The sequence below is a fragment of the Panthera pardus genome, unplaced genomic scaffold, assembly GCF_024362965.1.
Source record: "Panthera pardus isolate Hobbes unplaced genomic scaffold, ASM2436296v1 HiC_scaffold_17, whole genome shotgun sequence".
In the NCBI taxonomy this organism is placed as follows: Eukaryota; Metazoa; Chordata; class Mammalia; order Carnivora; family Felidae; genus Panthera; species Panthera pardus.
Genome location: NW_026526732.1, coordinates 61,916,373 through 61,943,413, shown reverse-complemented (window position 1 = coordinate 61,943,413; position 27,041 = coordinate 61,916,373). Strand labels below are relative to the sequence as shown.

At 36.3% G+C, this 27,041-nt stretch overlaps 2 protein-coding genes across 4 annotated transcripts in view; one reads left to right on the top strand and one right to left on the bottom strand.

Annotated features, from left to right (window-relative positions):
- The first annotated feature begins 89 nt into the window (after positions 1–89).
- Positions 90–26,014, top strand: TSTD3 (thiosulfate sulfurtransferase like domain containing 3). Of its 2 annotated transcripts, none has more exons than XM_053904626.1 (4): positions 90–321; positions 8,005–8,178; positions 8,282–8,441; positions 25,829–26,014. In XM_053904626.1, exons 1-4 carry the CDS (start codon positions 96–98, stop codon positions 25,884–25,886), a joined length of 618 nt encoding a protein of 205 aa, XP_053760601.1. In that variant the 5' UTR covers positions 90–95; the 3' UTR covers positions 25,887–26,014. The 2 variants fall into 2 exon arrangements, with proteins under 2 accessions (XP_053760601.1, XP_053760600.1); XM_053904625.1 differs by lacking the exon at positions 25,829–26,014 and adding an exon at positions 8,726–10,048.
- The window catches only part of CCNC (cyclin C), a 29,209-nt gene continuing 16,529 nt past the window's right edge, over positions 14,362–27,041 (bottom strand). Inside the window, exons 6-12 of one of the 2 annotated variants that reach the window (XM_019442955.2) lie at positions 24,055–24,110; positions 23,135–23,170; positions 22,369–22,460; positions 21,702–21,769; positions 18,053–18,132; positions 17,036–17,154; positions 14,362–15,605 (exon numbers count right to left, since the gene is read on the bottom strand). In XM_019442955.2, coding sequence (XP_019298500.1) covers positions 15,551–15,605; positions 17,036–17,154; positions 18,053–18,132; positions 21,702–21,769; positions 22,369–22,460; positions 23,135–23,170; positions 24,055–24,110 — 506 coding nt within the window. In that variant the 3' untranslated portion in view covers positions 14,362–15,550. Of the gene's footprint in view, positions 15,606–15,778; positions 16,243–17,035; positions 17,155–18,052; positions 18,133–21,701; positions 21,770–22,368; positions 22,461–23,134; positions 23,171–24,054; positions 24,111–27,041 lie in introns of those variants that run through there. The other variant, XM_019442956.2, reaches the window with a different exon arrangement.

Here is a 27,041-nt window from a genome sequence, read left to right as displayed (position 1 = left end):
CGGGAGATGGTGCTGCCGGGGCCGCTGCTCGGGAGTGCACGCCGTGCGATCCTCGGGTCGGCGCAGTCTGTGCTCTGGGGTGAGCTCTGTGGTCCATGGGGAAAGGGACAGCGCCTAACCTCGGGCCCCGGGGGAGGAATGGCATTGGTGGGGGTGCTCGCTTCTTGAAGGAAGCACCTCCTGATAGTTCTCGTTCCTTCAGATTCCGGGCTACTTGGGTCTGGGGCCGCTCTCGGGGGACGCAGGGAAGGAGGTCAGCGTTACTCCAGGAAGCTTGCGTGGGGAGGCATTTTGGAAGATACTGGCGTTTGAGCAATGAAGGTCAGTGCGCGGCTCAGAGGAGCGAGCGAGGCCCGCTTCTGCCCCAGACAAACTAACCACGAGCCCAGCTTTGCGAGTTGCACTTGTTACCCACTAGAAGCCGCGCCCATTGCTTGAATTAGAACGCGTTAGAGCCATTAAGGTACCACCAGGACAGAACGAGCCGGAGAAACGAAAGTGGTTATGGAGGTGTTGGGTGTATTCCTCAAAGCCGACTTCCTGTCCTTTAGCACAAACTTTTATTTGTGGACACAGCTACAGAGACTGTGGCATAACCCTGTGTCCCCAATTCTCCCTCCCAGTTATTCCACTTTAACTGTTGGTATGTCCTCGGTAGCTTAAAATGTGCTTTTCTATGCAAATGTTTTATTTATTGAGCACCTACTAAGGCAGGCCTCCTGCGGGGGATATCGCCTCTTCAGTTCACTTCATTTTGTGGAGAGACAGACACAAGTAAACACCATATACAACCCGGTGAGACTGCAACGGCAAAAGCAATGATTCTACCTGAGTTGGAGAAGGTGTTACAGAAAAGGTGCCTTTTCGTGTAAAATTCTAGTAATACATAATTATATTCTCATTATTTTCAAACAGACACAGCACCATGTAAGTTCTTCTTTGTACGCCCTCCCATATTCCATTCTCCTCTGCAAGTGAGGCTTGGTACACATCCTTCTAAACACTTTCCTGTAAGCCTACATAAATGTACACCTAAAAATACTACATTTGTAATACGCAGGTGTTGCTGTTTTTTAATTTATGTCCCAGAACTCCTCTTTCTGCATTCTCACTCCCCGGGAATAATTTAGTGTTTTCTTCCAGATGCTTTTCTGGACATTTATAAAACACAAGTATGTTATATGTATACAGATGTCAAAGGGGGAAGCTTTTTCATTTAACAGTATGGACACCTAAGTCACTGTTTCCTTGTAAGTGCTGCATGATAGGCTTCATAATTTAACCATTTCCTGAATGAACATTTAGGTTTCTTCCGATTTCAGGATGTTTCTAATCTTCCTTCCTTTTTTTTTTTTTTTTTTTTTTTTAATGTTTATTTATTTTGAGAGAGAGGAAGAGAGAGGCTCTGCGCTGACGGGGCTCTGTCCCACGAATTCTGAGATCATGACCTGAGCCAAAATCAAAAGTGGGATGCTTAACCAACTGAGCCACCCAGGTGTCCCGTGTTTCTAATCTTTCAACCAAGACTTTCCCAAGAGAATGCTGTCAATCCTTGTCTTCTTAATGATTTGAGGCTGCTAATATGAGTGCTTGTCACTTAATCAGTGACCCCCATTACACTGAAAATGACTTTTGTCTCCTACGTTTCCATGAGATCAAAAACTTGCTGGCTACCTTTATTCTCTGAAGCCATCCCCTCCAGTATTATTCTGCTAGTTTTATTGTTCTTCCTTTTTGCTTCTGTTTAGACTCAGGTTTGAAGCAGGATCCCAAATGGGACCTACTAAGTCATGTGTACTGCCACTGAGTACTGTGCTAACACACCTTTGTGGTGGCACAAAGTGAGTGAACTTTCACCTACGCAGTCTTGCCCTATCTATTTCCAGGGTGCTGACCTCTGGAAGATTCTAAGCAGCTTTCCTGGTAATAACCAGGTTGCATAAACGCCTTTACTTGGTATCCTAGTCCTTGGGCTACAAAGAACAACAGAAAACACGGAGGTACCCTAGTTAATACGAATCAGCTGCCAGCAGCAGATGTCTTAAATAAGGAGGGAGTTTGAGGAAGGTGACAGCTGAGAGGACTTGGCTCGCTGGCCTATTTAAGGGGGAAGTACTGTGATAGAGGAGTAAAAGGTTGAAAAGACAAGTAACTTTAAGAAGCTGACAAACTGAGGGTTGATGGGGGGTGGGAGGGAGGGGAGGGTGGGTGATGGGTATTGAGGAGGGCACCTTTTGGGATGAGCACTGGGTGTTGTATGGAAACCAATTTGACAATAAATTTCATATATTAAAAAAATAAATAAATAAAAATAAAAAAAAAAAGAAGCTGAAAGTCAGTACATAGGGTGTTCCCCTTTCCTGTTAAAATCACTTCATGAAATAAAATGCATTGCCTTACCAGAAATTTCCATTGTACCATTTTACTCACTAGGATGGTTGTTCACTTGCTTTCAGCATTTTGCTGTGAGTGGTTCAAAAAACTGAAAATATTTATTAAAGTGATTACATTAGAAGTTATAAAATGTTCACACTAAATCCAAATACCCATTTGAAAAGGAAGCACACCAGATGTTCTTCCTAATGTTTTCTCTCTAAAGTAACAATCATCGTTTCTTTCTTGGTTGCATGTTGTCTATATTGTCCATTGCACAGTCCCTAGAAAAAATTGTCAATATTCAACAGATATTGACATTGGTTTTCTAAGGTGTCAAGATCCAGAAGAGTATAGGTGAACTAGGGAATTTATTTTATGGCTGTGGCAAGAATGAATTGCTATTATTATGATTGTTATCATTACTAAGCAAAAGCTCTTATGTTTCCTTCTTTTTTTAAAGTTTATTTATTTATTAGAGAGAACAAATGGGGGAGGGGCAGAGAGAGGGAGAGACAGAGTCCCAAGCAGGCTCTTTGCTTGAACCCATGAACCATGATGGGAGATCATGGCCTGAGCCAAGATTGAGTCAGATGCTTAACCAACTGAGCCACCTAGGTTCCCCTTTTATGTTTCAAATAGTTATATTTTTCACATCAAAACTTTATTTGGAATTATAAAAAGACTGCCAAACTTAATTAGAAAGTAAGGGGTAATCGTAGACTTTTTTTTTTTTTTTTTTTTTGGCAGGGGTGGGGGATACAGAGAGAGAGAGAAGTAGGGAGAGAATCCCAAGTACTGTCCACACAGAGCCTGATTTAGGGCTCAATCCCACAAACTATGAGATCATGACCTGAGCTGAAATGAAGAGCCAGACACTTAACTGACTAAGCAGCCAGGCGCCCCAGTGGTAGACTGTTTCTTTTCTTTCTTTGTTTTTGTTTTTTTAAATGTTTGTTTAGTTTTAAGAGAGAGACAGAGCACAAGCAGGGAACAGGCAGAGAGAGAGAGAGAGGGAGACACAGAATCCAAAGCAGACTCCAGGCTCTGAGCTGTCAGCACAGAGCCCGATGCAGGGCTCAAACCCACATACTGAAAGATCACGATCTGAGCCAAAGTCAGATACTTAACCAACAGAGCCACCTAGGTGCCCCAGTGGTAGACTCTTTCTAAGTGAAATTTATTATTTTAAAGTATAACATATAGTACAAAACCATGCTACACTATAACATAGAAAAGAAGGTAAATTTATGAAAAAAATTATGAATTTATAAATTTAGAACCCAAATCATGGATATGATTTCTTTTTTAAATGTTTATTTATTTATTAAAGTTTATTTATTTTGAGAGAGACAGAGAGCAGGGGGGTGGGCAGAGAAAGAGAGAGAGAAGAGAGAGTCCCCAAGCGGGCTCCACTCTGTTAGTGCAGAGCCCGATGCGGGGCTGAACTCACGAAACTGTGAGACCATGACCTGAGCTGACCGCTTAACCGAATGAGCCACCCAGATGCCCCTATGTATATTTTTTCTATATATAATTTCTTTATTTTATTAAAAAAAATTTTTTTTAACGTTTATTTTTGAGAGACAGACAGACAGAGTGTGAGTGGGAGAGAGGCAGAGAGAGAGGGAGACACAGAATCTGAAGCAGGCTCCAGGCTCTGAGCTGTCAGAGCAGACAGCCCAACATGGGGCTCAAACTCGCAAACTGAGAGATCATGACCTGAGCCGAAGTCGGACACTTAACCAGTTGAGCCACCCAAGCACTCCTATATATAATTTCTTTAGCCACATAATTAAATCACATTAAGCTAATTGAAATTAATTTAATGAATAATTCTAGAATTTAGAGATGTAAAGAAATAACTAAATTTCTTAACTTTTTATTTGAAAAAAAAGCTCATTCCTATAGGTTTCTCCTTACTAAAAAGACCTGACAATTGTATTAGAAAAACTAACTTCTAAACATGTATACAGTATGAATTAGATCATTCTGAATTTTACTAGATCCTCAATTGGTATAGTGTAATATGTGATTTTAAATATTTTTAGGGCATCATATTTCAAACTGAAATTTGGGTTGGCAGGTTTTGTTTTTTTTTTTTTTTGAGCTGTAAGCATTTGAAAAACAGCAGATGCAGAGAGAGGCTTTCTCTGAACTCCCCTTACCTGTCTTTAGACAGATCCTTCAAAAGGAACTCAATTGTCATAAGTCCTCTCCCCAGGAGTTTCATCAACCATGATGACTCATCACAGGAAAGGAGACTAGAACTCAACAGCACACCCAGACAAGCATTATCACAAACTGTCTTACCTCCAATCTGTTCTTCTAAGGGTCCATTCATCTTCCCTAAAAATCATTTACTTCCCCCTAAGAGGCCTACATTCCCTCTCCCTTTTCCCTATTAAGATGAGAATTCTTATTTTTTAATTTAAAAAATAATTTTTTAAATGTTTACCTTTTTTACCTGCACCCATTTCTCTCTCCACCGCCCCCCCCCCCCCACCATTCCCTGCCTCAGGCGACCACCAATCTGTTCTCTGTATCTATGAGCTTGGGCTTTGAGGGTTTTTTGTTTCCACGTATGAGATCACATGGTATTTGTTTATCTTTCACTGTCTGACTTAGTGTGTATCCTCAAGGTCCATCCATGTTGTCTCAAATGGCAAGAGTTCATTCTTTTTTATGGCTGAATAATATTCCTGTGTGTGTGTGTGTGTGTGTGTGTGTGTGTGTGCGCGCGCCACAGTTTCTTTATTCATTTATCCATCAGTGGACACTTAGATTGTTTCTATAGTTTGGCTGTTGGAAATAATGCTGTAGTGAACATGGGGTGCAGATATCTTTACAAGGTAGCATCTTCATTTTCTTCAGATAAATACCCCGAAGTGGAATTGCTGGATCATATAGTAGCTCTATTTTTTATTTTTCTCAGGAAAGTCCATACTCTTTTCCATTTGACATTCCCACCAACAGTGCACAAGGGTTCCCTTTTCTCCACATCCTCTCCAACACTTATTTCTTGTCTTTTTGATAATAGCCATTCTAACAAGAGTGAGGTGATATCTCATTATGGTTTCAATTTGCATTTCCCTGATGATTACTGATGTTGAGCATCTTTTCATGTGTCTGTTGGCCATCTGTATGCCTTCTCTGGAAGGATGTTCAGGTTTTCTATTCATTGTGTTTTTGTATATCATATATCAAACTATAGTATAAATCATATGTATATAATGTGTTTCTATTAGTACTTCTAAGATACTACTTTTTAGGTTGAAATTTAAATTTACATATAAGAAATAAGGGAATAGCCTGCTTAAAATTTCTTCCTGATGTCTAACTAGTTGCTGTACGTATTTATTGAATAAAATTTCCCCATTAATCTGAAATATCACTGTTACCAAATACTGAATTCTTACAGATGGTATACTGTATGTCTGCTTCAAGACTTAGACCTTTAAGCCTTTTCCTATGCCAGTTTATACTATTTAAACCAATTTTGGGGCACCTGGGTAGCTCAGTCGGTTAAGCATCTGACTTCGGCTCAGGTCATGATCTCACGGTTCGTTGGGCTCTGTGCTGACAGAAGAGCCTGGACCCTGCTTTGAATTTTGTGTCTACTTCTCTCTCTGCCCCTCCCCTGCTCACAATCATTCTCTCTCTCTCTCTCAAAAATAAATAATAAAATATGTAATTTATATATAGTATAGATATACTTAAACCAGTTTCACTTTATAATATATTCAATGTTTAAAACAACATTTGAAGCATTATTATTTACCTTTCTTATAAGTGGTCATTTTGTTGTGTAAAATGATTATTAAATTTTTGTTTTTCATTTATTGAAAAAATCTTTTGGGTTTTCTTTCATGTTTTTTAAAAAAAACAGTTTGGAACTATAGAAAAGTTGCAAAAGTAAAACAGAGTTCCCTTCATTCTTCTTCAACTTCCCCTAATGTAAGCATCTTACATGATACGATTATTGAAATCAGGAAAGGAATATGACATAATACTATTAACTAATCCACAGACCTTATTTCACCAGTTTTGGGGCACCTGGATGGCTCAGTCCAACTCTTGATTTTGGCTCAGGTAAAAAACTAACAGTTTGTGGGTTTGAGCCCCACATTGGGCTCCATGCTCATAGTGCAGAGCCTACTTGGATTCTCCCTCTCGCTCTCCCTCTGCCCCTCTCAACTCACGTTCTCTCTCACTCTCTCAAAATAAATAAACTTTAAATTTCACCAGTTTCCCACTGATGCCTTTTATAGTCCAGATCCAATCCAGGATTCTATATTGTATTACATTGTCATGACTCCTTAGTTGGCTTCAGTTGGCTGACAGTTCCCCCACTCTTTGTTTTCATAACTTTGATACTTTTTAAGAGTACTAGTTACTTTGTAGGTTGGATTTGTCTGAGATGGTCTTCTGATTTGATTCAGGGTGTGCATTTTTGGCAAAAATACTAAGGGGGGGGCGCCTGGGTGGCTCAGTCGCTTGAGCGTCCAACTTCAGCTCAGGTCAGGATCTCACGGTCCCTGAGTTCGAGCCCCGCGTCGGGCTCTGGGCTGACTGCTCAGAGCCTGGAGCCTGTTTCAGATTCTGTGTCTCCCTCTCTCTCTGACCCTCCCCCGTTCATGCTTTGTCTCTCTCTGTCTCAAAAATAAATAAACGTTAAAAAAAAATTAAAAAAAAATACTAAGGAAGTGATGTTGTGCTCTTCTTCGAGCAACCTTAGAGACTGCATGCTGTCGATATTTATCACTAATGATCTTTGAATAATTGGTTAAAGTGGCATCTTTCAGGTGTCTCCTTTCGTAATTAGTATCTCCTGGAGGAGATACTATCCTGTTTCTCATACTTTCACCCCCTAACTCTAGCATCTATCAATGGCTCTTGCTGAAATAATTACTGGGGTGTTGACCTAATGGTGACTTTCTCTGTCATTCATTCTACATTTATCAATTGAAATAATCCCTTCTCCCCAATTATTTATTCAATTATATACTTATATCACTATGGACCCATAGATTTATTTTATGAGTTATTACTCAGTACCATATTATGTTACCAATTATTTTTTGTTTTTATTTAAGTACTCTTTACACCCAACATGGGGCTTGAACAAGAGTCACATGCTTTTCTGAGCCAGCCAGACACCCTATCAGTTATTTAACAGAAACAGTGCCTTTAAGTACTTACAAGCGTAATTTCAAATGTAACGTCCCCACATCTAACATATGGCTTGTTATTTTCACTTGTAAGGGGAAATTAAATTTTTCTTCACATTGTATTTTTGGATTATGGTTGACTTACAAACTATTTGCACAATTCTGTTACCAAATGCTGAATGTGTATTTACAAGCTCTACCTAATTAAGGGCTTGGAGAGAGTAGAATATGGAGCTGGCACAAGGCCAGCCGTTAAGCATGGAGGGCAAGAGGGTATGGCTACATCCTGTGGCTCCATCAGGCTGTGTGCAAAATACACTGAATGCAAAATTCAGCGAAGAGGAAACATCAACCATCGTTAGCTGACTGGAACCAGGGGGAAAATTTCCTTTGAACTGCTTTCCAGGTTATTAATAGCAACGTTACTTTGAAGGTGCCTAAATTATTTTATTCTTTCCAGGTTTGAAGTCAATAAAAGGAAGCTGCCACAATTTTTGTACTGCTGTTTTCAAAGATGTCACTTACAAGGAACTTAAAAGTCTCTTGAATTCCAGACAAATTACGTTAATTGATGTTAGAGAGAGATGGGAAATTGTTGAGTATGGGAAAATTCCCGGGTCTGTCAATATACCATGTAAGTGACCTGTGTCTTAAATTGATTCATTACAAAAGTATATATAGATTTGGTAATTTACTGTATCTAAAATTTAACTGAAATTCTTACCATTTTCTTCCAGTGGATGAGGTAGGTGAAGCTCTACAGATGAACCCAAAAGACTTCAAAGAGAAGTACAATGAAGTAAAACCATCCAAATCTGACAGCCTAGTGTTTTCTTGTTTAGCCGGAGTGAGAAGCAAGAAGGCTATGGACACAGCAGTATCTCTGGGCTTTAACAGGTACATAGATGGAGTATAAAAATGTATTCAAGAATGTGTATTGCGATGTTTCATATGTATGACGTTTTTACTGGTCTACTGAAAAAATTTTTATAATCACTGTGTTAGTAGTAGCAGGATAGTGACTAAGAGCCTCTGTATTTTCATCCTACTCAGAAGTCTTTTAAATAGTTTTAAAGTCTAGAGTAGTCCTTGTATCTCTAAATCTCTAAAGTTCCTATCGACTTTGTGTTTATAAAGCAGGAGAAAATGTTTACAGCATTAACTTTGCTATGTGTTTTCAGTGTTCAACATTATGCTGGAGGATGGAAGGAATGGGCGACTTATGAATTTTCAGAAAAGAAAAAAGGAAATTGAATTCTGGAATACAAGCTGGCTCTTTCCTTTTGTACATGCAGCACAGGATAGTAGAATGAACAAAATAATAATCTAGTCCTGGCATCACTGGTTAATGGGAAGGGGATTTTGTGTAAGTCAATTCTGTGTTGAATCTTTTTCTTAACTGTAAACTGTAAATTGAGAATGCCTTGCCTATTTCCTTGAGGATTGAAATAATGTATGTAACTTGCCATAGAAATATAAGGGTTGGATTCTAAAATAAAAATAAAAATAAAAATAAAATTAATGTTTATTTATGAGAGAGGGAGAGAGACAGAGCATGAGCAGGGGGTGGGGTTGCAGAGAGAGAGAGGGAGACACAGAATCTGAAGCAGGCTCCAGGCTCTGAGCTGTCAGCACAGAGCCTGACGTGGGGCTCAAACCCACAAGCTGTGAGATCATGACCTGAGCTGAAGTCAGACACTTAACTGAGCCACCCAGGCGCCCCTGGTATCCTAGAAATTAATTTGTAAATAGTTTAGTGAACTAGTTTAGTTTAGTATAGTACAATAGTACTCTCAAAGCCCAAGTTACTTGTAGTACCTAATCATAATGTAGGACCATTTGTGTTAGCATGGCTTCTATTCATTAAAGAGTCTATGAGCTAGACAAGTTTTTTTTTTTTTTTATGATTATAACATATTTTAGTTTGTAAATTTTCCCATTTTAGAAAATTCATAAAATTGTCTTAATATGATATACAAAATTTCTGATAGATAAACCTTTCACTCATGATGAATAGTTACTGAATATTGAATAATATAAAGCAGCTAGTAAGCATTTCTTGAACACCTTTTCTTGGTTGAGATCCTATGCTAAATATTCCAAATGCTAAAAAGATAATAAAACAGATGCGATTCTTCTCTGAAGATGTTTGATTTCTAGCAGAGGTCTATAAAAGTAAAAACAAACAAACAAACAAACAAAAAAGCAGACTTTGTCTTAAAACACCAAGAATCTGAGCTCTAGAAAAGTAGGTGAAATATGAATAATGAAAATACATCAACACCCCCCAAAGACTTACGGCAATGTTGTAACCAGTATGGTAGCAATATAACTTGCAACTTAAATTAATTAATATGACCTATAAAAATAGAAATCATAGCGACTGCTTCTGTAGAGGGAAGATTAACTGGAAAAAGCAAGGAGGGAAATTTCTAGGGTGATGGAAATGATTTATATCTTGATTGAAGTGTTGGTACATAGAGTAATACATTTATCAAAACTCATTGAACACTTGAAAACATACGTTTTCTGTAATTATATCTCAATTAAAAATAATGAAAATATGAAAAAAATTAAATGTAAATAACTGTCACTAGAATGAATATATGCCTTTGGAATGTCAAGTCCTATGTTTGTTAGTGCACTAGTGGTAAAACAATTTTGTGCTTTCTTCCATCTGTGCCTCTTCAGACCCAAATATGTTCAGTCTCATTTATGTAGTCATTGAGGTCATGTAAGGCCTAGGAAGCAACTATAAGGACTTGGTTTGTCCTCAGTGATATTATTAAGCCATTGGAAAATCTGGGGTAGGAATGATGTGACCACCTTGAACTTCTATTTCTCATAATGTCAGTCTAGTTTCTAGCAGGAACTAGAAGAGGTGGAAAATAAACACACACACAGGCACGTTCCAATATTGGTTCATCTTCTATAGCTTTCCTTTTCCCTGGAGTATAGCTCTTCAAAGCCTCACTGCTTCAGTAATTCCTTCATCCCTTTAAATAAATCTTATTTATTGATCTATATAAACAAATATTACTAGGACAAACATATGAAGGTGGGAAGATTTGAAGAGAGAGAGAATCTCTCGGAGAGAAGGGAAACTGTGGTTGAAGTACTGGGCCCACCCAGGAATAAGAACCTGGGTAAAGACCCTGGGTAAATACACCAGATGTTTAGTTGGAACCCCTGGGAAACTATACCTTAGGAGTAAAGGTGAACCAGAAATTGTCCAACCCTCATAAAAATGTAAGACCAGCTTCAAATCCACTAAATCACTGAATGAATTAAGGTGATCTTAGGAGCCTACCAGAAGTAAATCCCCTCTTAGAGAAAGATATCATTAGCTAGCTAGAGCAAAGGGTTGGCAGCAATGAATTTTTTAGGTTTGTGGGCCATAAGGTCTTTGTTGCAACTATTCAACTCTGCTACTGTAGCACAAAGCAACCACAGACAACACATAAAGGAATGAGTGTGGCTGTATCCTAACAAAACTATGGCCACTTAGGTTCGAATTTTCTATTTCACGTGTTGCCAAATATTCTTCTTTTCATTATTTTCAACCATTTAAAAATATGGCAAACATTCTTAGCTCAATGGCCAGACAAAACTAGACGGCAGGTGAGATTTGGCCCATGAAACATAGTTTATAGACCCCTGAGCCAGAGCCATAAATATTCTCTACATTTCTTTATATTCAATGTTCGGAATTCTATAATATTTATTAGAAATGGCAGTAAATAGGACCTCACAATTGAAAAATAAGAAAAAAAAAAACTAAAAAATCTACGTATAATTGACATGTTGGCATTTTCAGACAGACTTTAAATTGTTTTCAATGTTATTTTTGAGAGAGAGAGAGAGAGAGAGAGAGCGAGAGCAGAGGAGAGGTAGACACAGAATCTGAAGTAGACTCCAGGCTCTGAGCTGTCAGCCCAGGGCCCCACGTGGGGCTTGAACCCATGAACTGTGAAATCATGACCTGAGCTGAAGTCAGATGCTTAACCAACTGAGCCACCTGGGCACCCCCTGCCCCCAGACTTTAAAATACCTATGCTTTGTATTTTCAATAACTTAGATGACAAAAATTATTAATGGAAGTAATAAGTAGTGGAAACTACAAAAAAGTATCAAATAGAAATTCTAGAATTTAAGAATAACTGAAATTAAAAACCCAGTAGATGGGCTTAACAGATTAGACACAGCTGATGAGGATTAATAAAAATGAAAAAAAACCATTAAAACAAAGGCAAAGAAAAAGAAGTGTATTCCTCATATCTTGGATACCTAAACAAAGATAAAGGACTCAGGGAAGAATGTCTCCCTATGAGTGACTTAGGGAGCACATGAATTATAAATGATTCTGGTGACAAATTAATAAAATGTACAAAGTAAACTGAGCAAATTACAACGAAGGCATTACTAACCTTTCAGAAAGCCAAAAATATTCTAAAAGAAATGTAACCATAGTACACTACAGAACACATTATACATATATACTTGATATACACTGAGTATGAATTTAACAAAAATTACACAATTAAATTGGGAAGACAATGGGAGTAGAAGTCTTAATGTAGAACCAGGTTGGTGGGGAAGAGGAAGCAAGAGAATAGAGGGAGGTGTGTGAGAAAGTGAAATCTTCATTTTCCATAGGAAAGTTAGGAAGTTAATAGATGATTTTACTATTGGGAAAAAAATCAAAATAAAAAGCTGGAGGGTAAACATAGGAAGCAGTAAGGTAATTAAGACCATGGGGGGGCGGGGGGCGTCGGGCAGCTACCCAGGTTTTAAGAATTAGAACCTGGGGCACCTGGGTGGCTCAATAGGTTAAGCACCAGACTTTGGCTTAAGTCATGATCTCATGGTTCACAGGTTCGAGCCCCACATTGGGCTCTCTGCTGTCAGCACAGAGCCCACTTTGGATCCTCTGCCCCCCACCCCTCTGCCCCTTCCCCAATTGTGTATGCTCTCTCTCTAAAAAAAAAAAAAAAAAGAGAGAGAGAACCTAATCTGGGGTGCTTGGGTAGCTCAGTTGGTTAAGCATCCAACTCTTGCTTTCAGCTCGTGAATTTGAGCCCTGCATCAGGCTCTGCACTAACAGTGTGGGGGCTACTTGGGATTCTCTCTCTCTCTCTCAAAATAAATAAACATTCTTAAAATTAAAAATAAAATAATTAGAACCTAATTCAAGCTCTTGTCACTCTTGACCTGTGACATTTCTCATCTCTACGATAATTGTTCTGAGAATTAAATGACTTCATCATGTAGAAACCCAAGAACATTCTTGTCACCTAAGTGCTCAATAAAAGCTATAAGCTTGTTACTTGTAAATGTGGAAGTTAACACAACAGCAAAGAAATAACTAAAAGTTGCTCTGGGGGGCAGGAATGCTCAAGCAGTAGGGAGAATGGGTCAGGAGTCTAACATTTCCCTTGTCTTACAGTGCACAGTCCAACAGAATTAAAGCCATTATGTGATTTTGAATTGTCTTACATTTTAAAAAGAGGTGAATTTAATTTTAATCGTGTTTTATTTGGTCCTGTCATTTAAAATGTTAGATATTTTACATTCCTTTGTATTATGTATTGAATCTAACATGTATTTTTACATTTACAGCACATCTCAGTTCTGACTAGCCACATATTCAGTGTTCAACAGCCACATGTAGCTAGTGGCTGTCACACTGGACAGTGCAGCCTACAGCTCTTTTTTTAACAACTTATCATCAGTAGGTGATAAGTCACAGAAAGCAACAACCAGCCATGATATGCTCTCTGTGGAAGACACCTTTAACAGTAGTCTACCCTCTCGAAAAAAAAATTTTTTTGAACTTGATCAAGCCTTTACATTCAACTACCAATTTATAGAAAATACAGAAAAAGGAGCATGTTAAATGGCACTTCAAAGATACATTTAGTAAGATCCATATGGTGGGAAACTCTCAGTAGATAACCAAACCAAAAAGGAGAATTTAAAAAATAAGACAAGAGGAATCCATGAATTTTAAAAGACTTAAAGGATTTATCAATCAGTTGCAATGTCTGGTGCTGATCCTGACCAGAATTATTTATTTTTCATGGTATTTATAACTGAAAATATGAACAATGACTATTTGGTAGTACAATATTATTTTAACTAATTCTCTAGGTATAAAATTTTTTTCTAAGAGCCATTATCTTTAGGAATACACATTGAAATAATTATAGAGGAAATATGGTATCTTGCATTTGCTTCAAAATAATATGCATGTTGTGGGAAGTTGACGCAAATTTAGGTGAAACGAAATTGGCCATGAACTGGTCATTACTGAAACTGGGTAATAAATACATGGAGGTTCATTACAGAATTTTATTTACTCTTGTATATGTTGCTTTAAATTTTCTATAATAAGAGAGTGAAAACAAAACAAGTCATATGTACTAACTTTCAAAATAAAAATTTTAAAAGAATATAGGTAGGCTTAAAAAAAAATTAAGGTTAAGTCAGTGGTTGTGATATATAATCACTACGCTCTTCCAACTCAAACCCAACCTTAATTCCTTCAGACCTGAGGAGAGCATTTTTCCTTATTTCTTATTCTTCCCGTAAGCCCGTAAGACCTACATTTATCATTGGTACTGACTTTACAGTACCACTTTACCACTTTACCCCAACTTATCTGATCCTCTCCACAAGGAAGCAAAACTCTACAGTCTAAGAGCCATTTGAATTACCCACTTGACAAACTACAGAAGACTTTAAAACTTGTCTAAAGGAAGAAGGACACTCGGAAAACATAGGCAGATTCAAAATGATAAATTCAAGACATTAGTCATATAACTGGAGAACATTACTTTTATTCTTGAAGTTTCATACTAGGAAGTCAACACTTAATTTAATAATCCATTGTTCACAATTGATTTATAAAAAAACTTAATCCTTAAATTGTACATCAATATCCTATGACTTCAAATTTCATCACTCTCCTTCAAATCTGAAGAAAATGATTAAGTTCCACAGACAGCACAGTCCCACTGACATAACAATTTGTCCAAGTCCTACACTCATGAGAATTAAGAATGGCCAGTATCAAACTGGCCTGAAACCTGATTGTGTTCCTGGCTCAGGATACCTGTAGTAAATTTGTAAATCCACACTAAGACACAAAAATAAACTAGGGAGTGTATGTCATATAAAAACTTTTCACAGTAGAGTAAAAATTAACATTAAAATGTTGCCAAATTTCAACCATATCATGGTGTTTTATCCAATTAACTTTCAAAATGCCTGATTAACTGTGAATCAAATGCAAATAAGGTCATGTAGGATTTTTTTTTTTTTTTAAGTTTGCCCAGCATTTCAAAATGGTTATGGAATTAATATAACTTTTAAAATGTCAAAGTATGCTATACATATTGCACTTTTCTGCTAGGCTGGGCTAGTATCTTCCATGGCAAGATACTAAAACTACGAATAAAATACACTTTTAAATCAATAGGTACTTGATTAATTTCCCTGAAATTATCAATATCGTTACCAAAATCTTCCAGGATTTTGTAAGATTTGATTCCTTAAATACAGTTTTAAAGTTTAACTTAAGGAGGGAAAAAAACCCTCATATATTTGACTTTTTATGTCTTTTTTTTGGTCCTTCAATGACCAAAGAGAATTTTAGACAAATTATGCTTCATGTTTCCTGGCTTAATAAAAAGCTATAATTTCTATTATCCAAATTAAGAAAAATTATACTAATCGAAAGTTATTAATTTTGAAATGTCTATGTATGTCTGTCTGTAGGTCCCCTTAGAACCTTTCCAAACTTTTATAATCAAGAGATTTCAATCAATTATGTACTAGAATCAAATCAGGTAAGGTAAAACTTATTTTGCAAAAATAAAATCACTTCCCAATATGCTTGACAGAAACAAGCTATTCATTTTCATTTGTGTTCCATTGAAGACATAACTGAAATCTGTCCAATGGTTTATTTCCAACTGGTCCACTACGGAATTCTTCGGAATGTTTTAAGATTGGCTGTAGCTAGAGTTCTGACTTCCATTTGGACCCTGCTCTCCTTCACTGTTCAAGTGGGGAAGAAAGAGATTTTATACCAATTAAAAGACTCATTTTCAACACCCTGATAAGCCAACTAATTTTTAAAGTTAGTTACTCTATGGTAAAACTCTACAAAACAAAGACACTCCTGATTGTCTGACACAGATTGCAAAATTAAAATACAGAAGACTAACATCTGGTTTTATGTTTTTATTCTTCCATAACTTGGTGCCCTCACACATTACAAGTATTCTGGAAGTTAGCGTCCACATACATTTAAAACATTTAAATAAGGGTATGGGATTTCACTGTCATTACAGGTATCACTCAACATAGAGATTAGAGCTTTTTCTGAACAAATTTCCTGTAAAATTAAATCTTATATATAAAATCTTATTCCTACCAAATATGAAAATCAAGAAGTGTTCTTCTGAAAAAATGACTGTCCAAAGGCGTAATAAAATCACATGTAAATACAGCAAACTTTTATTTATGAGTCAGAAAATAAAAATGGCAATTTCCTGGAAAATGCTGAATACTTAAAAATAACTAAAACTGAAAAATACCAGTAACTGTGGCAATAGGATTATTGCCTTATCTTGTCCATCATCATCTTGCAGCTTCAGGCCCTGCCACTAGTGGAGAATCACTCAGGGAATTTCTGCAAAAAATGCATCCAAAGGTAGCTGTTTGAATGAATGCCTTAAACAGCTCCTTGCGTAAGTTAATTTTTTTCCGAATGGTAACATTAACTTATCAGATCTACAAATCTATCTTGATACATTCTATAACTTATTTTTCTTGATAAATGATTAAGATGGGTAGCATTGCTTTATTTCCCTTCACCTTTTTTCCTACTCTAAATGATCTGATGTGAGAGCTGAGAACCACTGAATTAAATGAATAGATCCCATAAAAAACACCAACCAAAAAAAAAAGAAAAAACAAAAAACCCTTAGTACAAGTGATTCATATTTAGCAAAATTATGGTACTATGTGCCACAGTTCTTCAAGTCCCTCAAAAGCCAAAATTCTTTATTTATCTTTACAATATCAGGTCACTACGGAAATTTATGAAACAGGGTAATAGCCAATAGTGGAGGATGAGGGGGAAAGGCAGAGTTGAAATGACATGGGATACTACAGAATTCTTTATTCCTGAATTTCAGATGAACTAGTTCTGTTTAAATTTATGTGCAGTATATAGCAATATGTTGAGGGATACCTGTAAGAGACCTGCCATTGCATTCGGAAGTTAACAGAGGATCAGATTAATGTATTTTTTTAAATGAGATACTGTCAATCTATCAAGTCAGATTGAAAAAAAGTTATATGTATCATGAAGTTTTGGAAGAAATTTCATGAAAACAATACAACATAATCTATGGAAAAATATGAAAATGTGTATGAAATACATAATGAAATGAAATTCATGATTGAAGTCTACAAAGTACCTGTTTGGAGGAGGTTTTGGTTTCGGCATCTTACTAAGAATAGTTGCCATCTCTTTTCTCTCATCAAAATTCTTCCACTGCTCATACAGTTTCAAAATAACCCTGATTATTTCCAAAATCTAGAAGGAAATATTGAAAAGTTCTCAGTAGCAGTATCAAGCAACATGTACTATGTAAAGAACACACATCCTGAGGAAACAGTGAAGACAGAATCTCTGTTCTTAAGTATTCGGGTTAGATTAGATAATCCTGATAAATGTGAAAGCAGTATTTTTACCACACTGCTCTGTAGGCTTCTCCTTCAACCCTCTCATCTTTTAATATGCATACCTTGTCCATCCTTATCCATCTCTGCAGTTGGTTTCCTTCTATCTGCTAATATCTTAAACCAAAACAAAACAGTGAGGAAACTGGAATAGACGTCTAAATCATGATAGAGTATGCCACTACAGAGTACATTCCTGTGACACCAATTGTTTCAAACAATTCGGTGGGAGGTGGTGCACCAAAGTCGTTTTGTTTCTCCGTTAATTACATATGAGTTAAGGTGCTCAAAAACTGGCAGCTACAAAATCCATCGTATCCAATTTCCCAATTAGCCCTTTCTTTCTCATCTGAGTAGACCTCACTTGGATTGATCTAATGCTATCAACATTGCAGCAGAAAAGGTAGAAAAAAAGGGCAAAACCCACTTTGTCAGCAGGCAGGCTGTGTTACGAAAGTTTACAGTGGTATTTAGCGGTCTCCAGGTAGCTTTTACAATAATCCTAAAAATGAGGGGTAGCTTTGCAACTAAGAAAACCAAAAGTTTACCATTCTGTTTAAGTGTAAACCCAAAAGACAAATATAACCTAAACAGTCAATATCAATTCTCACCAAACATGTTTCTTAATATTTTTACCAAAGATCATCTTAGCCTGGTGGACAGCATACGATTTTAGACTCATGTTAAGTAAATATCACATTAACTTTAAAATGTTCAAGCTTATATTCAATTAAGGGAATTTTAAAGACTACCTTCTCCATATCCACAGAAAGTTCAGCAAACCACTGTCTGGCATCTTTCTGCTGTACAACACAGGCTACATGTAGACAAGCTGGAAAGAAAATGAGAGAAAGGCCCATGTTTAACTGCAAACATGAAATGTAGGGACTTAGGGCTAAAGGTAAGATTTTCACTTAAAATATTCATCTGCATTTTCCAATATTCCTTTTAAAAATGACATAAACTCATCTAATAGTTACCAGTGACCATCCCATCAATTTAATGTAACACAAACAGAAAAAATTAATAGACTGTATTAAGGTTCTTGATATCTCCTGCTCCTTACTGTGTGCCAGCCATGGTATACTTGTTTGTGAGTCAGGGCATGTTAGGAAAAAATCCAGTGAAGAAACTAGAGCAGGGAAATGATCCCTGAACAGTGGTGAGTGGTAAAAATACACCCAAAGTCAGTTTGACATGTTAAAGAGAAAAACAACAAAAACAACAATAATATGCTGATATATTTCAATAAATTATGTTTTAATATTTCAATTAAAAGCAGTGCTGCCTCTGTTTTAAGTTATTAGATAGGATCAAGTCAGGTGAACACCAGGCACCCAGGTATAGAACTCAGTGTTATAATCAAATAGAGCCTAGAAAAAAATGTAATGCATCATATACAATATAATTACAGTTGACCTTCAAACAACATGGGGCTTAGGGGCACTAACCCCCTCTGCAGTTAAAAAATCTGCATGAAGGGGCACCTGGGTGGCTCAGTCGGTTGAGCATCTGACTTTGGTGCAGGTCATGATCTCATGGGTTTGGGAGTTTGAGCCCCATATGAGGTTCGCTGCTGTAAACTTGTCAGTGAAGAACCCACTTAGGATCCTCTGTCCCCTTCTCACCAGCCCTCCGTGGCTTGCACTCTCCCAAAAATAAATAAATATTAAAAAAAAAAAAATTGCATGTAACTTTTGACTCCCGCAAAACTTAACTACTAATAACCTACTATTGACCGGAAGCCTTACTGATAAATAGTCGATTAACACTTATTTTGTATATGTATTATATACTTTGTTCTTAAATAAACTAAGCTAGAAAAAAAAATGTTAAGACAATTATAAGGAAAATAGATTTACAGTTCTATAAAAAAAAAACCAAGCCTGTGTATAAGTAGACCTATACAATTCAAATCCATGTTGTTCAAGGGTCAACTACATATACACATTACATACAATATAACCTAACAAAGAGAGTAAAAGAGCCCAACACAACAATCTACATCACAATTTTCCCTGATATAATTCCTACCAGCAGCTTGGCTACCCTGAGACACCAGCTTCTTGAGTTATATTCCCTGGTTTAGTTACCCATATGATTTTGCTAAAGATGTCAATTTAGGCAGTGACTCAAATGGGAACTGACATAGTGGCTGCCCCAAGTCAAACGAAGCTGTAAAGTGGGGTGTAGGTCCTGGAGAGACTGAGAGGCCAAGGGACTGAAATTACAGTAACAGGTAACTGAAATACAGTGGAAAATGCCATAACAGAGCATACACAGAGTAAATCAGAACCAGAGAAGACATCCTAAACCCGGACTGAGGTGATGTAGGGAGTTTGGAAATGGGGAGGGTGTCACTAAAGACATCTGAGCCAAGTCTTAAAAAAAAGGTGAGAGTGGGAGCACAGAATGGTATGTATAGGTTAAAAGAAGCTATGTATTTTATCCAGAAACTGGGAAGAGAACTGAAAGATTTTAAAAAGCTCTTCCTGGGGCGCCTGGGTGGCTCAGTTGGTTAAGTGTCTGACTTTGGCTTAGGTCATGATCTCACAGTTCACGAGTCCAAGTCCCATGTCTGGCTCTGTGCTGACAGCTCAGAGCCTGGAGCCTGCTTCAGATTCTATGTCTCCCTTTCTCTCTGCCCTTCCCCCACTCATGCTCCCTCACATGCACACTCTTTCTCAAAAATAAGTAAAACATTAAAAAATAATAAAAATAATAAAATAAAAAGCTCTTCCTAGCTCAGGGTTTCTCAACCTTGGTGCTACTGACACTGTGGGCTGGATACTTGAGACTGCCTGTACATTGTAGGATGCTTAGCAACATCTCTGGCTTCTACACACTAGATGCCAGTGGTATCCACCCCAGTGGTTATTTTGTAATAACCAAAACCATCTCCAAACATTGCCATACATCCCCTGGGGAGCAAAATTATCTCTGGTTGAGAACCACCAGCCTATCTCAACTGTGGCAGACAGACTGGCTCTCTGAGAACAGGGATACTAGATGCCAATTAACCAGTAAGGAGACTGCTGTGGTCACCTGAACAGAAGTGAGAAGATGGCTATGAGATTACCAAAAGGACAACTGAGAGGAAGGCACAACAGGTATTGGTTACCAACTAGATGTAGTATCGAGGGAGATGAAAGAGTCTAACGGTCAGGTTTCCAATTAAGGTAACTAACTACTGCTATTTACCAAGCTAGCAAAGACATTAAAAGGAACATCTTCTTAGGTAAAGTGATAGGTTCAGTCCTGGTCATGAGTCTGAGGTGCCAGTGAGACGCCAAGTGGAACTATCTAAAAGGTAGATAGATATAAAGAACTGCTCAGGAGCAAGGCCTTGGTTAAATAAGGAGTTGAAACGTTTCAACCCGTAAGAAATAGTAGAAACCATGGGGCCCAGTGAGACTACTCAGGAAGAACAAAGATAGCAGGGGTGCAAAACTGCAGGACATGGCCTGCTATTCCTTGCTTCTTACCCATGTGTTCCTTCCCAATGAACCCAGATGCCACTTCAGAATCCTTCCAAATGCAATGGTTTCAGAGAACCTCCAGGACTACAAAAATATAATAACCTATTTGCCACCCCCAATGTAAGAAGGCTGAGAAATATTAACATTTTAGGAATAACTGAAAAAAGAGAAACTTGTGAAAGTAAGGTGGTGAAAAAATAGGGGGAAAATCAAGAAGACAGAATCATGGAAATCAATAGGAAAAAGAAACTAGTAAGTGCTTAATACATGGCAGGCATTACAGGTGCTCTACAAGATATTTAGTTCTTGCAACTAATAGTTCATTGAGTTCTTGCAACAATTCTGTATGCAGTTAGAATCCCCAACATTTTGCAATTAAGAAAACAAACTCAGGTTAAATACTTTTCCCACAATTGTAAAGTAAGCAAAGTTTAAATTTAGGACGATATAACTCCAAAGATTGTGTTCTATCCCATTACACTGCCTTCCACAGATAGATAAAATGGTAGCTAACTTATTCTTCCAGCAAAGCATTGACTACAGAGCTCCTTTACTGAACCTCTAAGGACTTAGTTGGGCTTAGGAAATAAAAGGCCCAGTTATTCTATGTAAGTTACAAGTAATATTAATAGGCTTAATTCTGAACTTTTCTTCCTAAACAAAAATGTTCTATTCAGACACTGGTCAAAATTATTTTAAACGATTAAAAAAAAAAAAACTTACCAAAAGAGTGGGGTGAGAGGGACAATAATCCTGATTTATGAAAGTTGCATTTCATATTATTGAAAGTTCACATGCAAGGATTAGTCTATTACTTCATGAAATGTAACAACATAAACTATAATAGCGTGAAATTTCTTTTGAGATGACCTAAATATGCTTGTAACAATTTAACTAATAAAGGTATACCATGCTTACATACCTAAAGCTATCATGAAAGGAGGATACAGTAGGCAAAGATCCGTTCTGTAGGTATCATTCACTATCCTCCTATAGAAATGTAAATCATATTATTACTGAAATCAGAACTATCTTATATGATTGCACATCTCCCCCCAGAGAGGACCAGATTTCCCATCTTTGTACATACTTATATCTTTAATAGTACTGAAGTACAAATATAAAGGTGAAAAATATCAAGGAAAATGACCATAAGCATATTTTAATGAATAAAATTACAGCTAAATAGATTCTAAAACTTAAAACCCTACAATAAATTACAATATAAGGATTTTTCCAATTTTTCAAAAATTAGAAAATCAAAGAGGAAACCAGAAATTATATAATTAACTAATAAGTATGTTGAATACCAACAGAAGTATTCTATTTGAAAAATAATGTCTTAATTTTTATGTACTCTGTTTTTCATAAGAATCAAATTTTAATGGAAATATTAATCAAATAAAGATCCTTACAAATTTAGCATTTATATCAATATAGTTAAAATTCAACAAGGAGATTATTTCGTTCAACATACAATATCTTGGGACACCAGCTTAATTACTTTAAAAACACTAAAGTTCATATTCAGTTGTCAACCTTCCTAGCTAATAACACATTACACTATGAATAACTTCTGTTCTAATTACCATGCAAGGGGAAGCAACATGTCTTCTTGGCCCATGTCCTGCACATACTGGAGCAAAGGTCTATAAGGATGATACACTATCAAGCAACAATCCTAGAAACAGTTTAAAAAATGTGTATGTATAAAAACAGATATATTACAACACAAAAACTTATCATTACCCAACTGATTTGTAATTGTGTATTTCAAAATGTATTTCTCTAACTCATGCTTGCTTCCCTCTTATTCTGTTAAGCAAGCAGTATGGCAGCCCTAAACTCTACTATAATAGTGAAGGCAGTGCTCTCTCTGGAATATACCTTGGTAAATCGGTTGGCAGTCAGTCAGCATCCATTCCCTTAGAGACTCAAAGTGTCACATCTGCAACACACTGAAACCTCTTATTAGCCTATAAATCCATAATTCCCAACTGGAGGAGAATTCTGCCAAAGACATAATCTATCTTTAAATAACACCACACACATACACAAATTGTGCAAATAACTTACAGTGGCTTAATGTCCTGACTAGTTTGCTTGTAATCCTTTTATTATAGTTACTATAGAACAGAAAAATTTTCCCATCCTAAGTGGGCTATACAAATTATTTTACAGGCTTCTGAGAGGATATAGGTGATGATGCTACTAGGTACTATGATTTTACCATCATGTATCACTTGGATGGTTTTAAAATGCACCTTCCTACAAATCATTTCTTTAAATAATTTCTGACTTCACTAAATTTGAACATGTTTTATTCTATTAATCACAAGGAAGTAATATACTTACCATTAGTTCTAAAAGATAGAATTCACATTCTAATATCTGTTTTAAAAATAAAAAGATTATAAATGTCAATGTGAAACAAATCAGTCTACTTAGTCTAACAATTTATATACATTACAGTAATACCACAATTTTTCACTAAAATTTTTTTAAATCAAGCACATAGCAGCTTATATGAAAATGAACATATGCAACAAAAATTACCTTTTCACTATACTACAATGAATGGAATTATGATTATATCCTTATAAGGAAAAGCCAGTTCCATGTAAGGGTATCTATTTTTTTTTTTAATTTAAAATATCCTGTGTAAACTTAAGATTTTCCAATACACTTCACAAATGCAAAATGCAAAAATGCAATTATCTCCACTTAAGTGTTACTTAATATATTACAAATCAATAAAAGGAAAGAATACTGAAAATGAAACAAAAAAATCTAATTTACATAGAATGAAGAAATCCCTTGCAAAGCAGAAAAAAGACATGCCTCTTAAAAACGTTAATAGAAATTCATCTTCTAAACTAATGTAAAGTTTCAAATATAGTTTTCATACTGTTCCATTATAGTAGTTCCCAGCCCTAGATGCACACTAGTATCACCTGAGAGATTTTAGAAAATACCAGTCCTCAGGCCTCAAGCATGAAAATTCTGTTTTAGTTGGTCTCTGGAGAGGCCCTGATATCAGCATTATGAAAAAGTTCCCAAAGCGATTTAATGAGCATCCAGGGTAGATAACCACTGCTATTACATACTTTTTTTTTTTTTTGGTAGAAGTAATTTAGCTTTAATTTTAGATTTAAGGTTTATATTCTTGTAGTATTCGAGACTGCCACTTACAGGTTTCAGTTTATTCTAACATAAAATGGAGCTAGTTTATATACAGCTTTGACAAGTAGTTTTATTTTATATAATATACTTACATGGTTCATCCTGTAAGGGAATTCCTTTGGAAAGGCATATGAAAATCTAGTTTTTACTGCAGAAAACAAAAAATGACTTAGAAAATGAAAGAGTGAATTAAACCAATATTTCTTTAACAAGTGTAGAATATTAGAAGAAGGGGTAAATCATTTTTAGTAAGAGCTCTTAGAGATGCTTAGGGACCCAGATATTTGTTTTGTTTTCAGGTGAGGGGAAGAACTAAGTGGCAGGAAGGCCTAGGCCCCCATCTATATTACAATTAGAGAACTTCAATTATATACCTAATGTGTTACTCTCCTCCTCTCCTGCTCACGCTCTCTCTCTCAAAAATAAATAAACATTAAAAAATTTTTTTTAATCTTTTCAGCTCTAGAATGATATTGTTCTGTTTTTCAGTAATTCAGCTTAGAAGGGATACAAGTTATATATGTGTTCAAATATATATGTATTTCTAAATATACATAAAAGTTCAAAGGATACCATAACCAAAGAATGTTAACAGTGGTCATCTGATTTAAGAATTTTTATTAATCTGTACTGTCTGTAATAGATACTTCTTTACCAAAAGATATATTTTAATAAAACCATAAGTGTATGTGAAAAGTTCCTACGACTTTTTCATACCACACACAAACACACACGTACAGTTACAACTCTCCTTTGTCACTAAGAAAATACAAACGAAGAAACTATTAACTATCAATCCTCTATCTCCTCAAAATGATATGAGTGTACACATTTAAGTACTACTATTTGAGAAAATTGTATCCAAGTCATTATGATGCAACATTTCATTAAATCAAGTGATTACCGACAGGCTCTACAGGATCTGTTCTGTGATCCCTTCCACTTGTACAAAGCCCAAGACCTCACAGAGATTTAAATTTTTTTTCATTTATTCTATGTATTTTATTTTCAAAAAGTTTTATTTTGTAAACTGGGTATCCTAACTAATTTAGATAGGTAACATCTGCCAAGATTTGAACCCTAAACCATTTAAAATTGATATTAGGAAATGTATACTCAAGCTTTCCTTTCCTTCCTCCTTTAATTTATTTGAAAACATACCAATTATTTATTTCTGAGTTTTACAAATCCTTCTGATGTAAACAAGATGTAAAGTGTACAAATAAAACAGGTATTTATTTACATAATGGTCACTAATCAACAAGGTAAAGTTACCTCTGTGCATTAAATAAATCTACATCCCTAACTCGCAAACCTTGACACCTAACTTACTAAGATTTACCTGATACTGTCAACTTCTCTCCTACTCCATGATAAAATTGCTCTGCATTTTGGTTTTCTACCTCCTAATCCTTTTCTAACTTGGAGGAAAATGCACCCCTCCTTTCTATCGCTACCTCTACCACTTGCACATTTGCTTTCCATCTACTCAATTGACAGTTCACACTTTGTTTTGCACCTTTAACCAGTCCTCCTCCAATAAATCTGTCCTATCAGTTACCAGTATGCTCAAATTTCTCTTAAAAACAAAAGTACATACAACCTTTATCAAATTCTATTCCTTTGCTTTCTTAAAGTAGACTATTTTTTGGAACATTTTTTAAGTTTACAGAACTGAAGAGATAATAGTTACCACATCATCCATGTTACAGGCTGAATGTTTGTGTCCCCCCAAATTCATATCCTGAAGCCCTAACCCCCGTGTGATGGTATTTGGAGGTGGCACTTTAGGGAGTTAATTAGGTTTAGATAAGGTCATGAGGGTGGGGTCCCCATGAAAGGATTAGTATTTTTTTTTTTTTTAAGGATTAGTATTCTTATAAGAGGAACAGTAACCTCTCTCTGTCACGTGAGAACACAATGAGAAGGCAGTTGTCTGCTTGCCAGGAAACAAATGGCTGATGAAGGAAATGATCAAGGCAGACACTCTGTTTGATCTTGGACTCTCCAGCTTCCAGAACTGTGAGAAATAAACACCTACTGTTTAAGTGACCCAATCTATGCTATTTTGTTAGAGAAGCTTGAGCAGACTAAGACAACCGCTCACCCACCCAGTTTCCCTTGTTATTAACATTTTATATTATATTAGTATGGTATATTGTTATAAATAATGAATCAATAGATAATTATTAACTGAAGTCCATAGTTTATTCAGATCTCCTAGTTTTTTCCTAATGTCCTTTTTTCCGTTCCAGGCTCTCATCCAGGAGACAACTTTACATTTACTTGTCATGTCTCCTTAGATTCCATTTGGCTGTGGCAGTTTTCCAGACTTTCCCTGTTTTGATGACTTTAGCAGTTTTTGAGAGTACTGTATATATATATATATATATTTTTTTTTAAGTATTATTTTGTTGCTTGACCCTCTACTGGAATTTGTCTGATGTTTATTTGACGTTTAAACTGGTGTTGTGGGATTTTGGAAGGAAGGACAGAAAGTGCCATTTCATTCTATCACATCAAAGGTACATAATCCTAGTGATTTATCACTGCTGATACTGATCTCAATCACCTGGCAAAGGAAGGGTTTGTTGGGTTTCTCTTATTTCCCCCTGCCCTTTTCACAATGTACACATTAGAAGGAAGTCACTATCAGGATGCCTGGGTGGCTCAGTCAGTTAAGCGTCCTACTCCTGATCTCTGCTCAGGTCATGATCTTACAGTTTCATGAGAGGTTCGTGAGATCAAGTCCCACAACGGACTCTGCACTGACGACACAGAGCTGCCTGGGATTCTCTCTCCCTCTCTCTGTCCCTTCCCCACTTCCATGTGCTCTCTCAAAATAAATTTTAAAAACTTAAAAAAAAAAAAAAAAAAAGAAAAAGGAACTCTTTATGCACAACCAACAGCTAAGAAGTGGAAATTTATGCTTTCCCTATTTGAGGGTGTAGTTAGGTACATAAATTATATGAAGTTCTTCCATATTAGAGATTTGACTCTTCTCTTTTATTCAATCATTTATTTATATCAGTATGGACCCACAGATATTTATTTTATACTTTGGGTTATAATCCAATAC